At 38.6% G+C, this 17,901-nt stretch overlaps 1 protein-coding gene across 1 annotated transcript in view; it reads right to left on the bottom strand.

The window, feature by feature from the left end:
* Positions 1-4,191, bottom strand: part of LOC118742239 (synaptic vesicle 2-related protein) — a 158,233-nt gene extending 154,042 nt beyond the window's left edge. The window contains exon 1 of the mRNA XM_036474158.1: positions 4,059-4,191. Coding sequence (XP_036330051.1) covers positions 4,059-4,179 — 121 coding nt within the window. The 5' untranslated portion in view covers positions 4,180-4,191. The remainder of the gene's footprint in view (positions 1-4,058) is intronic.
* Between the last annotated feature and the right edge of the window lie 13,710 nt (positions 4,192-17,901).

Genomic DNA, 17,901 nt, shown 5'->3' with positions numbered 1-17,901 from the left:
CGAATCGATGACGGCTATACATTGCTTATGGGTCTAGACCATTACTCGCTTGAGCAAATGCATCTGGGACGCACAAACTTTTTCTTCTTCTTCTTATTTGGGGCTATAACCGCCTAAGCGATTTTGGCCGAGTCCAATACAGTACGCAAGTCGTGGAAATGCCATGTGAAGCCAAGTCTTTCTTGGTCCGTCCATCCCAGTGGGCCTTCCTCTTCCACCATAGCGACCCGCGTTGAATACTTTTAGAGCTGGAGCATTTCTGTCCATTTCTACGACATGACCAGGCCAGAGTAGCCGTTGTATTTTGATTCGAAGCACTATGTCCTTTCTGCCGCTAATGCGTTAAGGCCCATACATCTCTCGCATAATTTTTCTTTCCAAGAGCCACCTCATCAGATGTTTTCATTGCCCATGCGTCCGTGCCATAAACCAGCACAGGCATGATGAGTGACTTATAGAGTACGATTTTTGTACGGCCAGAGGACTTTACTTCTCAATTGCCTACTCAGTCCGAAGTAGCACTTGTTAGCAAGAGTGATTCTGCATTGAATTTCGCTGCTGACATTATTATCGGTGTTAATGCTGATTCCCAAGTAAAGGATTTTCTCCACTTTCTCGAAATTGTAACTGTCAACAGGGACGTGGATGCCAAGGTGCTAATGCGCTGACTACTTGTGTGATGGCAGGAGAAACTTCGTTTTGTCTTCGTTCACCACCAGACCCACATGCTTTGTTTCTCTATCTAATTTCGGGAAGGCAGAACAGGCGTCGCTATTATTTGAAACAATAATGTCGACGTGGTCGGCATACGCCAGAATTGTATGTAAAGTTTTGTGCCTAAGCGGTTCAGTTCTGCGATTTTTATTATTTTCTCCAACATCAGATTAAAGAAATCACACGAAAGGGACTAGTATCAAACGGCTCGGAGAGGTCCTCCTCAATTCGAACGGAGCTGGTATTGCTCAACGCCATTTTATACAGCAGTTTTAGTTTCGCGGGGATACGAAATTGAGACATGACGAAACAAAGACAATTTCTTTTCGTGCTGTCGAAAGCGGCCTTGAAATTTACAAATAGAAGGCAAGTGTCGATCCTATTCTCACGGCGTATTGTGAATACCTGGTCTATGGTGGATTTGCCAGGCCTAGATCCACACTGATAAGGCTCAATCAGTTCATTGACGGTGGGTTCCGTATTTCACACAACACGCTCGATAAAATAGTTGGCACGCATGGCGGGGTCGCCTTTCTTGTAGATTGTGCAGAGCGCACTTGGCTAAATTATTGAGCAGTTCCTGGTACCATTTTTGAATATATAGGCAAAAATTTTGACCAGAACCCCCCCTGCCCTTACCTGGCTACGCCCATGCTCGGTGGTATTGTATAATTATTTGTTAGAAATGGGCGCGCCACTTACCCAGCATTTAGGTTAAAGTATGTTAACCAATTTCGAGTTTCTTGTATGGGACATGTCATAAATGGATATATACTTAAAGGGGGTAATAGTTGTTTTATTTCATGCTAATAATCTATATATATAAAACAAAGTCGTGTTAGTTGCACCATTTATAACTCAAGAATCAGAAATCAGAAAAAATATCCTTTATGTTAACCCGGCCAATGAGCTACCTACGTGCTAAATTTCAAGCAAATCGGACCATAAATAAGACTTTTTCGAATAGATCGGTCCCTGGCTCACTTAACGGAAAAAAATGAATCCTATATACTAATCTAGGCAAAAGGCTACCAACGAACCAAATGCATTCGCCACCTATCGGAAATATACAAATTTTGTGCACTCCTTGTTCTAAACACCTTTCCAAAAAAGTAGCACGCATTCGAATCGGTTATGAAATTTGTTCCCAATTGATTCAATATCCCAATGAATTTCACAATTATCCGAAATTTTCCAAGCTTTCGTAGAAAAAAATTCAAATTTTTTGCGTTTTTTTCGGATTTTTCCGAGTTTTCCACTTAAAGTTTTTTATTTTTCCATTCGAAAGCTATTCAGAAGGAATAGCACACAAAATACCATACAAAACACGAATTATAAATTTTTCCAATTTCTCGACTGTCCCGGAGGGTTTTCCCAAAATTTTCCTTCTGGAAATTACCAACAACTAAAGAAAAAATTTAGCCAAATCGGCCCAACCGTTCTCAATTGATTAATTACTATACATTTTTCACACCATTTTTATATATATAGATAAGGAGCAGCTGTTCGTAAACGGCGGTTTTCGACTGAATTTCGTTTTTTTGCATAAGTATACATACATATGTATCCTTTCCTGTCATAAATATATCGATGGTCCTCTACAATAGCGACACAATTCAAAATTCAAAAAATAAAATCTCGTACTATTGTTAAGTGACTCATGTCTTTAATCATTTTCCTATTCATGTATAATCTTTACTTCTTAATTTAGTTAGGATTAGACATGGGTTAGCCAAGGATTAGAGACATGATCTTCTTAACAGTAATCAGGGATTTAATTTTTACAACTTTGAGTTGTGTCGTTATTGCAGAGGACCATCGATATGTGAATTCATATATTTCGATTATACGATTATATACGATTTTTAGTAACATATACATATGTAACTCAATTTCAGCGCCACCTGGCGGCAAATTTTTTTCGTAAGAATTCTTTTTCCTGTTATCAATACATATTTTGAGTCGGAGGATAATCGGATCATAAACACGATTTTTAGTAATAACTTGACACCAACGCCACCTGGCGGCTCTTTTTGTCCATAGTATTGTTTTTCTGTTGTCAATACATATCTCGAAAATGAGACGAATCGGACCATAAACACGATTTTTAGTAATAACTTGACTCCTACTCCACCTGGTGGCCCTTTTTTTGCAATGGTATTACTTTTCCTATTGTCAATACATATCTCAAATATGAGGCGAATCGGACCATAAATACGGGTTTTACTAGTACTCGACTCCGTGGCGCTGGTTGTTGTAATAGCTATTCTGCTATTCGGAAGGTAGACAATTTCAAAAAACAAATATCATAAAAATCGGTCCAGCCGTTATTGAGTTATAAACAGTGTAACTAACACGACTTTGTTTTATATATATACATAGTTCATTTTGCATCAAAAGGCACCAAATTTTGAGTATGCAGTTTTGTAGTTCACTCAATTTAAGTATCATAAAGTGCAAGTTTTTAATGGCTATAAGATACCTGATTTTTGAGAATTTTTTTCGCTGATGATGTTGCGCATTTTCTCCGTATAACAAATGAGTGAGAGTTTTTTTTATATGGGAAGTATGTAAAAGACTTATTCTGGTGGCTTAACTCCTCCTAAACGACCGAAACGATTTTAATGATAATTTTTAGTGGCACTGGAGCCGAGTTATTGCTTCAAATAGTCGATTCGGAGGCGCCAGGGATCAAAGTTAAATTACTCCTGTTAAATCAACCATCAGAAATCAGTTTAGAAATTGCCACCAACTATACTATACAGATTAGAGGAGGATTCACTATCGAGCCGCAAGGACTTCTTCCCGGTATAACGCTTTCGTCAGGTTATTTAAGACGGCAATGGACCAAAATCCAAACGTGAACGTGAATTGCTGGCGAAAACGTTGGACCAGATGTTCCAATAAAAAAATTAATTTTGAGCGGGACGAAGTTCGCCGGGTCTGCTAGTAATAATAATAGATTGGCCGAGTTTCTCCCCCGATTTCTGGCGTGCGTCTTGATGTTGTCACACAAAAGGGAGGCGATTGTATTTTTATGAGAAGCTGTTTTTCATGGCAGAAATACACTCGGAGGTTAGCCATTGCCTGCCGTTGTTAAGAAGAAACCTTTTTCTAATTTTTTTGCGATGTTGCTTTGACCAAAGATTGAACCCTTGTGGATGCTAATGCTTAATTTAATTAAAATGTCCATCTTCACCATACTTCAGGTTTATACTTTTTGACTTGTAGCAAATTGAAGAACTGTGTTTCTTAAGAATTGGATCCAATTTATTATTTCGAAGCACGTATACTAATTTTGGCCGCAGTTTGTATGGAGATGTTACAATGTGCGCTGAACTTACCACTCGAGTTAACATCTAGTTCTCCTTCTATGTTGAGCAGTTCCTGGTGATGTTGGCTGGATGTGGTCAGCTCAACAACTTCTTCATGACCATGCTTGGCATTTCGTTCTACGTTGCGCATCTTATTTTTGTGTCTGAAAAATAATATATGTGTTTATTAATTTCAAACTGTGTTTATAGGTTCCTCACATCAGAGGAAATAATATTCATATACACTCTACAAAATTTTTGTTTCAATTAGCGCATATTAAGATAGGTAACCAGTTTCCTCTCCTGTGTAAGCAAAATTAAACACTGCTTGCTTACTTTTACTTAACATATGTGTGGCGTAGAACAAACTTCAAATTTGTTTTTTGAGTTCTAAACATTTATTGTTCACAATTTTACAGTTTACACATAAAATGTTTATAGTTTGCTCTAAAAAAATTTTGTTTAAATTTACGCATATAAGGAGAGGTAACCAGTTTCCTCTCCTAGTGTGTGCAAAATTAAGCACTGTCTGTTTACTTTTACATACCAAATTTGTCACATAGAGAAAAACTACACACAAAGTGTTTAAAGTTGAGTAAATATGAGCACTTAGCATTAGCGCACACAAGGGGTGGGTTTTGGGGTTAAAACCCCAGTATTATTAAGAAGTGTTAAGAAAATGAGAAACCAGAAATCGACGAAAATGAACATAAAAGTGTAAAAATTTCATGGAATTATTGAATTTATTTATACTAAAATTCTTTTGTAAAATTTTGTATTACTGTGGAAAGTTGAGTCAAGATGCACTCATTATAATATATAACTTTTTAATAAACAAGTAATTTTTAAGCAAAAAGCAAAACCGACTTCAATTATCATAACAAATTTAGGAGTACCGTTATTTTTTCATGATTTAATGATCGGATCTAAACTAAATTACTGGACGACCCTTAAGGTACCATCTTTCCGGTAAAAAAAGAATTATTGGTATGAGTGCGCCCCTGGCACTTAGTATTTATTATTTGTAAAAAATATATTTTTACATTCAAAATGTTTGTAATTTTAAACATTTCATGTGTATATTTATGTGTATATTTTAAACAACTCATGTTGAAAATCAAATCTTGAACATCTTGTGCGTATACTTGAACAGGTTCTGGTTGAAAAATAAATACTTTTCAGTAGTAGTTTTACATGCACTTTTTAGAGTGTATTTTTAAAACCAAGAATTGGCGTTGCAATTTCGCTTAGCGTACTGCTACGCAGACGGTTAAATGATCCCTCGTCACTGCACTTTTTCTAAGTTTGTTTAATTTCTTAAAGTACAGTTACCAACGGACCTAAAAACGGAGAAAGTGTTAGCTGACACAATCAATCTTATGGGATCTGCGTGTTAACAAAACCTCACCACCGCATGACCGTGACGTAGACGTTGCTACTCTCTCTCTCTCTCTCCCTCTCTCTATCAACAGCAAACTTGATATCGTCGTTTAAAGTACAAAACCGCGTATCGTCGTCTGCAAAACCGCGTAACTGACATTTTTTGCCAAAAATTTGATTTGCTCACACAAGCTCTTGGCTCAAGCCTTATCTATTCGTCCTAAAATATACTAGCCAGAAATGCGATTGCGATTGATTGGGTTTTTACTTTCTAGAAAATAATTTATGCTACCTCACATACGCGGTTTTGCATTATTTTTATACGCGCTTTTGCATTTTAATGATATGCGATTTTGTACTTTAAATGACGATGTGTTTCTACGCAAACTTAATATGTTTCTCAACGCTCGTACACGTTCGTGGGTAACTGCGCTCTAACTCTCTTTGACCAACATACTGTTATCCGGACATAGTTCTTTGACTCAGTTGTATTTCTTTGGTAAATTTTTTACTACATTTTACACATATGAACATGAAGAAAGAAATTTAGGAAGGGCATATATATGTTTTTTCATTCTAATGCTGCACTCTAAAAAGTTTTCTTTAAATCTTTCTTCTTTGTTTCCTCTCTTAGTGCAAATTTACACACCGTGTTAATTAAATTAAACACTGCTTGTTTACTTTTACTTATCACATGTGTGGCGTAGAACAAATTTCAAACTAGTTTTTTGAGTTCTAAACATTTATTGTTTACAATTTCACAGATTACACATAAAACGTTTAAGGGCCATTTACATAAGACTTTCCTCGCTTTGCTTGACAGTTCAAACTTTGACAACAAAGCGTGAAACGCAGAAGGTATGCTACAATAAACGCTTTGACAGATTTTGCGTTCTTCTTTTCCTCCATATTTTTTATCTGTAAAATACACTCTAAAAAATTTTTGTTTAAATTTGCGCATATTAAGATAGGTAACCAGTTTCCTCTCTTAATGAATGCAAATTTAAACACTGCTTGCTTACTTTTACTTATCATATGTGTGGTGTAGAACAAATTTCACTTTTTTTTGAGTTTTAAACATTTATTGTTCACATTTTCACAGTTTACACATAAAATGTTTAAAATTTCCTCTAAAAAATGTTCGTTTAAATTTACGCATATAAAGATAGGTAACCAGTTTCCTCTCCTAGTGTGTGCAAAATTAATCAATGTCTGTTTACTTTTACATATCAAATTTGTCACGTAGCGCACACAAGGGGTGGGTTTTAGGGCTAAATTTATTATGATATAAGAAAATTTGAAAGAAAAAATTTTCTTTTCCTTTTCTTGTGCGTCATTTTGTACGAATTTTTCTTTTTTTCTTGAAAGCCCTTTAAACTTTAACCGCGAATGAAAACATTATCCTAAAAATATGCAATGCATACTCACTTACTGTTGCTTTTTACACTGTACAGCCTAAAAAAGTTTACCACTGTATTTACGCAGGTGGCGTCGCACGAAGATGGAGCGCACCAGAGTAAAGTTAATGTAACGAAAATGAGAATAAATAAGACACAGTGGTTTTAGTGCAATGAAATTAAAAGTCGTTTTATTTGTAAATATCGATGAGTTTGAATAGTGTGGCACACAAGAGTTGGCTTACCGAACGTGGTGCGATAGCTGACGTGATCTCCATGCTGTCTTCTAGGAAGTGAAAAATTGCTAACAAAACGAAAAGGGATGTAGCCCACCGCACAGTAACTTTCGTTAATTGGGGCTCATTGTTAGCGGCTGGAAAGTTAGCCGTAACTTATATATGTGTTTGTGTGCTCTTACATGAAGTGACAAAACGCGTATTAGGGTGGTGCAATATATTTAGGTCGCGGACCTAAACACACTGATATGTACTTAATAAGCATTCGAAGATTTAATTTGCTAACTTCGAATTCGTTCCACCAAAATGAGCTACATGATAAAAATACAAGTTCAGTTAAATTTTCGTTATTCGAATTATTAAAAAATGAGAAGCCAGAAATCGACGAAAATTAATAAGAAAGTGTAAAAATTTCGTGAAATTATTTAATTTATTTATATTAAATTCTTTTGTAAAATTTTGTATTACTTTTGAAAGTTGAGTGCATCTTTAACCGTTAATTTTTTCATGATTTAATGATCGGATCTAAACCAAATTACGAGACGACCCTTAGGGTACCATCTTTCCGGTAAAACAAGTAATTATTGGAATCGTTTCACGCGGTGCAAAGTTATGCGGTGGAATAAATAAAAGAAGTAAAAATACTCCGAAGAATTGATAACCTCCCCTTTTTTGAAGCCGGTTAAAAATGTCTGAGTTCTTTGTAAATTTTATGTAAATAAAATGCAATTGATGATACTTTAAAAAGTTTATTTATTTATTTCATACTGTAAATAAAACTTTCATAAATGTATTTTAAAGAGCGAATTTTCAGTATTTGCTGATGATATATATTTAGAAGTATAAACCCTTTCCCCCCAAAAATATATTCCTGCGTGCGCCCCTGGCAATTAGTATTTATTATTTGTAAAAAATATGCTTTTACTTTCAAAATGCTTGTAATTTTAAACATTTCATGTGTGTATTTTAAACAACTCATGTTCAAAATCAAATCTTGAACATCTTGTGCGTATACTTGAACAGATTCTGGTTGAAAAATAAACGCTTTTCAGTAGTAGTTTTACATGCACTTTTTAGAGTGTAGATAACAATATAATAATATGCATTAATAATTCCTTTTTCCCCTATTTTTATCATTAAATGCAAATGCAAGCGGATGAGAAAAGATACATGTAGACAGCTGATTGCCAAAGCGGGCAAAAGTTGAGAGTTGCCCAAAATTTTGCTTCGTTTTGCTTTGCTTTGCTTCAAACGTTTTTTATGTGAGCATACTCATGCATATGCCTACATCGATCTTATATGTCAAAGCAAAGAACTATCAAGCAAAGCGAAGAAAGTTGTATGTGAATCAGCCTTTAAAGTTTCCGCTAAATTCTTATTTTTTTTAAATTACGCATATAAAGGGAGGTAGCCAGTTTCCTCTCGTAATGTGAGCAGAATTAAACACTGTCTGTTTACTTTTACATACCAAATTTGTCACGTTGAGAAAAATTACACACAAAGTGTTTAAAATTGAGTAAATATGAGTACTTACAATTTACTATTTGTAAAAAATATGTTTTTACTTTCAAACTTTTTGTAATTTTAAACATTTAATGTTGTTTGATTTATTTAAGTATATAATGTAATTTTTATTAAAGTAAACTTCAAGTCGGAATACTTTACAGCCACGAATTCCACTATCGTAAAGCTTATTCAGTTCAGTCCTTCAACTGAAAACTACTACTCGGGATCAATTGTGTGACATATATATGTAGCTAACATACAAACCGAGCGACAAGCCAATCCGTTTACACATGTGTATGCGGCTGTGAGATCGGACGTGTTTTTTGTCAGCTCCGATTTATCAGCGAAAATCTGATAATAATCACTGGTGTCGGATCTGAGGGGATCCGTTTCCCCCGTGTGCGAAAAATCGGATTGCGACTGCCCAATCGGTGATAGTGACACTAAAGGTAGAGGCAACTTATACAAAAATTTTATTTGCTATTTTTCCCAACAATTAAAAAGAAAAAGTGCACACTTACTTAAAAAACGGCACACAAAATGTCTCCCACAGGGAGAATCGTGCAAGCAAGTAAAATAGTGAATACGTTGTTGTATTGCCAAAAGAGGAAAGATAGTGTAGACTACGGGACAGAAGTGTTTCCTATTCCTTATCTGGCAAAATAATTGCGTGTTATGAGTGGAAGTTCATCTCAATGTGAGGATGAGTCGAACAGTGAACGCGGAACAAAAATGAGTGAAACTCCAGACGAGAACTTTTCTCCCTTCAAAAAAAGCTCCAAAATTGCGCGGTTGCCTACAAGGAAATCACAAACCGCTCAACAGGTTGGCCGGCAGGGAGCAAATGTTGGTATGGAGCCATGTCATCAGGTAGCAGCCAAAACGGTTAACGTCGAAGAAGATAGAAACGAGCTTTCAAGTGATGAGAAAAATATTGGGAGAGCACGCTTTCTCAGCGAGGGAGTGTATAGTACTACTCTCCGTCTCATGGGAGAAAAGCTAGATTTTTTGGTGTCGATGAAGCGTGGTAAATATCATTTACTCACTGCAGAAACAAGGAATAGACGAGAGCAGCACACAAAAAATAAAAAATAGAAGCAGGGCGACTCAGACGTTAGAAACGCATACAGCATTGGAACAAGGGGAGAGCAAAACTACGAAAAGACCGACGGCGATAACCAATAGCAAACTATCCGAGCGATCTAGTGTTGATACGATCCACAAAGAGTTGACCAATGAGGTACTGCCCCATACTATAGAATCCAATTCTACACGCAAAGCCAAGTGTGAAAAATGGCGGAAGCAGGTCTCATGCAAATGCAACTAAAGGCAGAAATACTCAACCTAAGAGGATAAGAGCTAAGCCCGACGCATTCATAGTCGCCATAGTTCCTCCTAATAATTCGGAGCCCCGCACATAAGACATCATTACCAAAAAGATGGTTGTAATTCCTCCGAGAAGATCAATCTTTGTCTCTAGATTTGCTAAATATTATTCTTCGGGTCATATAAAGTCATACATATCGACTAAAATTAGAACTAAAGATGTATTTATACAATTTTAAATACGATCGCGATATTTCATCTTTTAAAATTGACGTAGCTTCCGAAGATTTTGATTCACTACTAAATAGTTCATTTTGGCCGACCGGGGCGTTTGTAATAAATAAATAAATAAATAATTCGGATTCAAAAAACTAACTCGCAAGTCTAATTTAAGTATTTACTATCAAAACGTTAGAGGCTTGAATACCAAATGAACTGACTTATATTTAAAAGGTTTTGACTGCAATTATAATATTATTTCCTTGACCGAAACATGGCTCAAACCTCAAATTTTTAATTCCGAAATTCTTCCGAATGAATATCAAATATACAGGAGTGACCGCGAGAGCAGAATCGGCGGTGGTGTTCTTTTTGCGGTGCATTCATCGATACCATCCGAGGAAGTTAGTGTTCCTGCCATTGAATATACCGAATTTAAATGTACACGTGTACAGGCTGGAAAGATTTACATATATTTAGCTCTTTGCTACATCCCTCCTAATTCTGCCGTATCAGTATATATGTAGCTAGTTTCTTTACTTGAGACCGTAAATGCAATGCTTACGGCATCCGATTCTATGATTGTTTTGGGCGATTTAAATCTGCCACACATTTCATGGAACATCATTGACACCGATGTTGTACCAGTTTCATCTAGAGATAGTTACAATGTATTTCTGGAGGAAATGGCGAAACTTTGCCTCAAAGAAATAAATATATGTCCAAATAAGTTTGGAAAGGCCTTGGATCTCGTTTACGTTGATGATGTTCCGAAGGCCTCTATTAATCGGTGTGATCCCCTAGTTTTGGCAGAGGATGCATACCATCCCTCTTTGAGCGTTGAGCACTTTAATGATACTGTTTTCAATTTGTTTCGAAAGTATGTGCCAAAACGTAATATTGTTCATGAAGAACCAATACAAAGAGCTTAAAAAATTGAAAAATAAAAAGTCACATTCTTTTAAACTGTATAAAAGAACGGACTTACACAGTGATTACGTAAAGTTCTCAGTTTTGCGGCATAGCTGCTTTGCATTAAATAAGAAATGTTATAATTCATATTTATATAAAATTAAGAAGAATTTAATTAACAATCCTAAATCATTTTATGGTTTCGTAAATTCAAAGCGTAAAGTACATTGTTTTCCGTCCGCTATGCATTATCGCAACACTGTGTCTAGCGACAACCAACTCATTGCCAACATGTTTTCTCAGTTCTTTAGGTCCAATTATTCTGTAGACTTCCCTATAAGTGGAGAGTATCCGTACGAGCTTTGTCCAATCAACTCTGCTTATATTCGAGTAATATTTTCCGATGAAGTTTTACACTATTTAAAAACCTTAAAAGCGTCATTTAGGCCTGGACCTGATCATATTCCGACCTGTTTTCTTAAAAACTGCGCTGAGAACATCTGCGAGCCTTTAACAACTCTATTCAATTTGTCACTTAAACATGGCGTTTTTCCGTCAGCCCGGAAGGAATCTTACATAATACCATTTTAGAAAAACGGCAGCAGGTCCTCTATAGAAAACTATCGAGGCAAAGCGAAGCTCTCCGCTATCCCCAAATTATTCGAAGCAATTATTGTTAATCAGCTGACATATTCTATATCTTCTTCAATTTCACAATCTCAACACGGGTTTTCTAAAGAAAAATCTACTATCACTAATTTATTAGAGTTTACAACTCAAGTCTCAAACGCTTTTAGAGAAAATGCTCATACCGTCGTAATATACACCGATTTCAGTAAAGCTTTTGGCAAAGTATGTCGCTCGTTACTCATCCGTAAACTCGACCTAATCGGCTTTCAGCACAATCTTCTTCAATGGATCTCATCTTACCTCTCTGATAGAACACAAAGAGTTATTGTTAATAATTGTTCTTCCAACATCATTAAAGTTTCTTCAGGAGTTCCTCAGGGAAGCCACCTTGGTCCGATTCTGTTCCTGATATTCATTAATGATATTTCTTCTATAATAAAACATTCAAAAATTTTAATGTATGCCGATGATGTGAAACCTTTTAAAACATTGTCCTCTATCGAAGAAAGGTCATTACAAGCGGATCTGAGCAACGTGGTTATTTGGTGTAATGCAAACTATATGCCACTAAACCTTCAAAAATGTAAGGCTATGTGTTTCTCTCGGAGGGCTGTTCAACCAGCTGTTTATTCAATATCAAATTATAATCTGGAGCAGGTATCCAATTTTGTCGATCTTGGTATCACAATGGATTCCAAAGTCAATTTCAACCATCATATTAATGTTACAGTCAATAAAGCCAAAGGTGTTTTTGCATTTGTAAAGCGATGGTCAAAATAGTTCAAAGATCCTTATGTTAGAAAAGCTCTTTTCACCACTTTAGTTAGACCTATACTGGAATACGGAATCCCCGCTACCAAGTTCATTCAGAGAGGATTGAATCAATTCAAACACAATGCTTGCTTTTTGCGTTGCGTGACTTTAACTGGGATTCAGATTACAATCTCCCCCCTTACACAAGTCGTCTAAAGCTCATAAATTTGCCTACACTCGCAAGTCGTAGAGAAATGCTAGGTATAATATTTATCGTAAAATTAATGACAGGCTTGATTAATAGCCCGGCCCTCCTGGCTGAGGTCAATTTTAATGTCCCCTCTCGAGTGTCAAGACACTTTCGACCTCTGTTTTTGAAGCCATGCAAAACTAATTTTGAACTAAACGAATCATTCCGTTGTTTATGTCAAGATTTTAACTCTCATTCCAGCACGTTTGATATATCGGACTCGATTTTTACTATAAAGAAAACTATCATTTCCACTCTCAATAATTGAAATACTATCTTTAGCATATCCCATCAGCTGATGAATTTGATTCTGTAGATGGATTGTTCTAGATCTCGACACTTAACAAACTCCTGTTTCTACTAATCGGCACCAAAAAACTAAAAAAAAGGTTCCGTACGTCATGCGAACTGCGCCTCTCGTGTCGGTTGGGCGGGAATGGAGGGTAATAAGCCGTTGGGATTAATTAATTAATTAAAATAGTTGACGTGTCTTACGCGGATATCCTTACGGAAATAAAATCGGATGAAACCTTAAAAGATGTGGGTAAAAAATTCACACGCATCCGCAAAACCCTCAAAGGGGAAATGTTGCTGGAGTTGGCAACTAAAGAGGGAGGAAAAAACGCGCGATATCTGGGACTGATAGATAAAGTAATTGACGAAAAGGCGGAAGTTAAAGCCATTTCACAAGCAATTACAATTGATTGCAAGGACTTAGATGAAGTCACGACTAGAGAAGACATTACCCAAGCCTTGAAGGAGCAACTGGATATAATAGTAGCACCGTCAGCAGTGAAAGGACTGCAAAAGCATACGGCAATACCAAGACAGCAATGATTAGCCTTCCAGTAAATGTGGCAAACAAATTGTTAGAGCGAGGAAAGATAAGAGTCGGTTGGGTAATTTGCAGGCTTCGCCAGGAAATCAACCCAAAAATGTGCTTCCGATGCTTGGAATTCGGCCACTACGCAAAGGAGTGCAAAAGCTGCGATCGCTCTAACTTATGTAGAAGATGCGGGGCTGAAGCCCACACAGCAAAGTTATGCACAAAGGACCCAAATTGTCCATTATGCAAAAGTCATATATCTGAGCCTTATAAAACGCCAGCCACTGCTATGTAGGCGGCGGATAAACTCAATAGTGTTGCAATTTGGGCGTGCGGTGTATATCCATTTCCAAAAGTAAACCTACAGCCCGTAGAAGGCTTTGTATGGGTTCAAATGAATGGTGTTCACATCTGTAGCTGCTATGCTCCGCCAAGATTATCGCAGGCAGAGTTCGAACTCATGCTTACCAATATGGTAAGAACCGCTAGAGGTCGCCATCCTATCGTGATTGCTGGCGACTTTAATGCCTTGGCGGTGGAATGCGGCAGTAAGAAAACTAACTCTAGGGGAGCATCATTGCGAGGAGCATATTCCTCGCTTGGAATCGTATTAATGAACAAGAGAAATAGAAGCACTTTTAGGAAAGATCACAGGGAGTCAGTTATCGACATCACCTTTGTTAGCAGTTCGGTTGCCAACAATATGTCTTGGGACGTAAACGAACAGTACACGCATAGCGATCACCAGGCAGTAGTATACTCCATCCATGAAAGGACCAACATGGCAATGCTTACAGCCAGGAAAAAGAACTTAGGCTGGCAAACGGAAAGCCTAGATGTCCCCCTGTACAAATAAGTATTCAAAAAATTTACGAACGCGAAATCATGAATACTGAAAATGCGGTGGAAGCATCGACTGGTCTTATCAACGCAGTGACGGAGTCCTGCGACGCAGCAATGATCAAAAGAAGGGGCTACTCGACTCACAAACAAGCTTACTGGTGGAATAATACCAAACGAGAACTGAGAGCTAAATGTCTTTACGCTAGGCGAAGCTCGCAGAATTGAGTTCCACAATTTAAGGCGCTGTCTACAAGATAAAATCCGCAGAAGCAAGAACGAGTCCTTCAAGCAGCTACTAAGCGATGCAGATGCAAATCCTTGGGGTGGGGCATATCATGTGGTGACTGCGCGAATAAGCCATTCGCCACAAGAAAACTGTCCAGATCTACTGAAAAGAGTAGTTACTGAGCTTTTTCCGAAAGAGGTTGAGCCTAGTGTAACTGTTTCATTCAAAATTAAAGACTGCGTTCAGAAAGTAACCATAGAAGAAGTCATGCAAATCAGCCAAGAGTGTGGCGTCAACAAGGCCTCGGGTCCGGACCAAGTTCCAAACAAGGTGTTGAGAGTGGCTATTACAGAAAATCCTCAGGTATTTGCACACAGTATGAACATGTGTTTAGAACAGGGTATATTTCCCAATGCACGGAAAGTTCAAAAGTTAATACCTTTTCCCGAAGAAAGGCAAGCCGCCAGGCGAACTCAGTTCATATCGCCCTATCTGCCTATTGGATACCATGGGAAAACTGCTAGAGAAGGTAATCTCAGCACGATTAACTTCCTTCACAGAAAGTGAAACTCGTTTTTCTCCAAACCAATTTGGTTTCCGAAAAAACCGATCAACACTGGATGCGATCGATTTGGTGGTTTAAACAGCTCAACAAGCAATTAAGTGAAGTAGATGGAAAGGAGGAGCAAAGCGATACTCTGGCATTATCACGCTAGACATCAGGAACGCGTTCAACACCGCCAGTTGGAGTCAAATTATCCTAGCTCTCGAAAACATGGCCGTTCCACTCTACATTTTGAACGTCATACGAAGCTATCTCTCGAGTCGTATACTTACGTATAACACTAAAATTGGCGAAAATCAAATAGCAGTGACCGCTGGCGTGCCTCAAGGCTCTGTCCTAGGCCCGATACTATGGAACGTTATGTACAACGGAGCAGGAGAGAAACTTGTAGGCTTTGCGGATGACTTGGCCCTTACTGCAAGCAAGCAAATGTTTACATCGAAAGTATTCGACAGTGGATGTCAAAGGTTGGACTTACGCTAGCAGAGGAAAAACGGAACAGGTTAAGCTATCGAGAACATGTGGAATATGCTTCACATAAGGCATCGAAAACAAGCAGTTCATTAGCCAGAATGCTCCCTAATGTCGGGCGGTCCCGTAAGTAGCAAAAGGCTTCTGGTATCGAACGTGGTGCATTCAACTCCGCTATACGCAGCTCCGATATGGGTACACTCGCTGAAAATAAAGGTGTACAATCGGATGATTGCATCCGTATACAAGCTCAGTGCATTAAGAGTCATCAGCGCTTTTAAAACAACCTGCGACGATGCAGAACATGTTATTGCAGGTATGATCCCCATTGACATTCTCGTGGATGAAGCGAAGAGGATATGGACACGAAGAAGGATGGAAGGAAAAAGGAGAGAAAGAGAACAATCAGCAAATTATGGAGTCCGAAAAAACTGCCTCTATACAGATCTGGCAGGAGCACTGGGATGCATCAACGAAGGGAAGATGGAACCACACCATAATTCCGAACATCGCCACGTGGTTGCAAAGGAAGCACGGAGAAGTAAACTTCTATTTAACGCAATTCCTGAGCGGACATGGGGGTTATAGAAGCTACCCTCACAGATTTGGCCACGACGACAGCAATTCGTGCCCAGTATGCGACGTTCAGGAGGACCGAATGGGCATGCGTTCTTCGAATGTTCACGCTTTGAATATGAAAGGAGCAGGCTAAACATAGTGGCAGGAAAAAATTTAAGCCGAATAACATTGTAGATGCAATGATAATATCCGAAACGGTGTGGAATGCAGTATGCGATTCAGTTGTAAACATTCAACGACAGCCGCGTCACTTCGAGGCTAGGAGACAAGCTGAAGATGGACATCGAGTCAGCAACAGTAGCGGCGACTAAATCGCTCTCCCACCCTGCGATGTAATACTCGACGGCAGTCCCACGGGGTGAGGAAACATGAACAGGCTTGTCCTGGTTTCGTGGGGCCACTTGATGATAGCTTGCTACCACAACGTCCACAAAAAAAAACAACGACTGCCAGCGAATCAAAAAGCTACCACGAAGAGTATGCACACAGCGTAGACAGCGATGACAAGTGCACTCTCGTCATATATGTTTATTGGGGTTGATGTGCAGTTGAAGCCTCTGGGTTGCATTTCTCTTTAACATTCTGCCCACCTCGTCCATATTGTGCGACGGCAAGTTAAGGGGAGAACCGGCCACCGTGTGAATCAATGTCAGGATCGATTGGAAAGGCGACCAGCTTCGAAACGGATCGCTTCAGTGTTGACGTTGCAGTGCGTATAGTGGCCACCCTCACAACTCCATCATTTCCTGGGTGTATGTCCACGACCCGACCGAGGGGTCACTGCAAAGGGGGCGCGCGTTCATCGCGAAGTTAAACTAAATCGGCAATTTTCAAGTTCTGGTGGGTCTGTTTCCACTTGTATCTCATTTGTAAATGTGGGATATATTCACTGCTCCAACGTTTCCAAACATCCTGCTGTTTTTGCTGCAACAGTTTCCAATGCTTGAATCGATTGGTGCTGACTTCGAATAGGTTGGGTTCCGGTATTGGGATAAGTGGACCGCCCCAAATTGGCCGGGAGTGAGCGCAGTTAAGTCACTTGGGTCATCCGTCAAGGCACTCAATGGCCTTGAGTTTAGCGCTGCACCCACTTTCTTGAGTACCGTGAAAAACTCTTCAAGAGTTAGTGTTGCAAGCCCGATGAAGCGTTTTAAATGCCCCTTTTATGCCAGCTTACCATATGTCGACGAAATTTGGAGAGCCTAGCGCTATTAAATGCCAGATAATATCCCTGACTGCTACAAATCCAGCTGCCGCTTCCAACTGCTGTTTGCAGGCTGCAATGTCAGCCTTTAATTCTGCATTCGCACCCACAAATGTAGTAGCACAATCGCTGTATATATGAGAGCTGTATCCTCTATGTGCGAAAAACTGCCTCAGCGCAGCCAGGAAGGCATAAGTGCCTACGTCGCTGACGAGTTCTAAGTGAACAGCGCGAGTAACAAAACAGACAAATACTGCCATGTACCCTTTATAGCTCCGATAACCTCTACCTTTTGTAGTGCGAATATAGTAAGTTCCACCGTAGTCGATACCGCAATAATCCAACGGCCTAGCAGGATTGCAGCGATGTGGGGAAAGGTTTCCCATTAGTTGCATGAGTGTTGTGGAGTTTTGCCTGAAGCATTTTACACATCTATGAATATATTGCTTAACAGCTGGCCGAGCTTTGATAATCGAATAACGCTGTCTTAAAAAGTTTAGAGTCGCCTGAGTACCTCTGTTCAAATAAATAGTTCATACCAAAACAACAT

The sequence above is a fragment of the Rhagoletis pomonella genome, unplaced genomic scaffold (genome assembly GCF_013731165.1).
Source record: "Rhagoletis pomonella isolate Grant_MI unplaced genomic scaffold, Rhpom_1.0 Rhpom_scaffold_00007, whole genome shotgun sequence".
NCBI lineage: Eukaryota > Metazoa > Arthropoda > Insecta > Diptera > Tephritidae > Rhagoletis > Rhagoletis pomonella.
The sequence above is the reverse complement of the archived record's forward strand: the minus strand, read 5'-3'. Positions and strand labels throughout refer to the sequence as shown.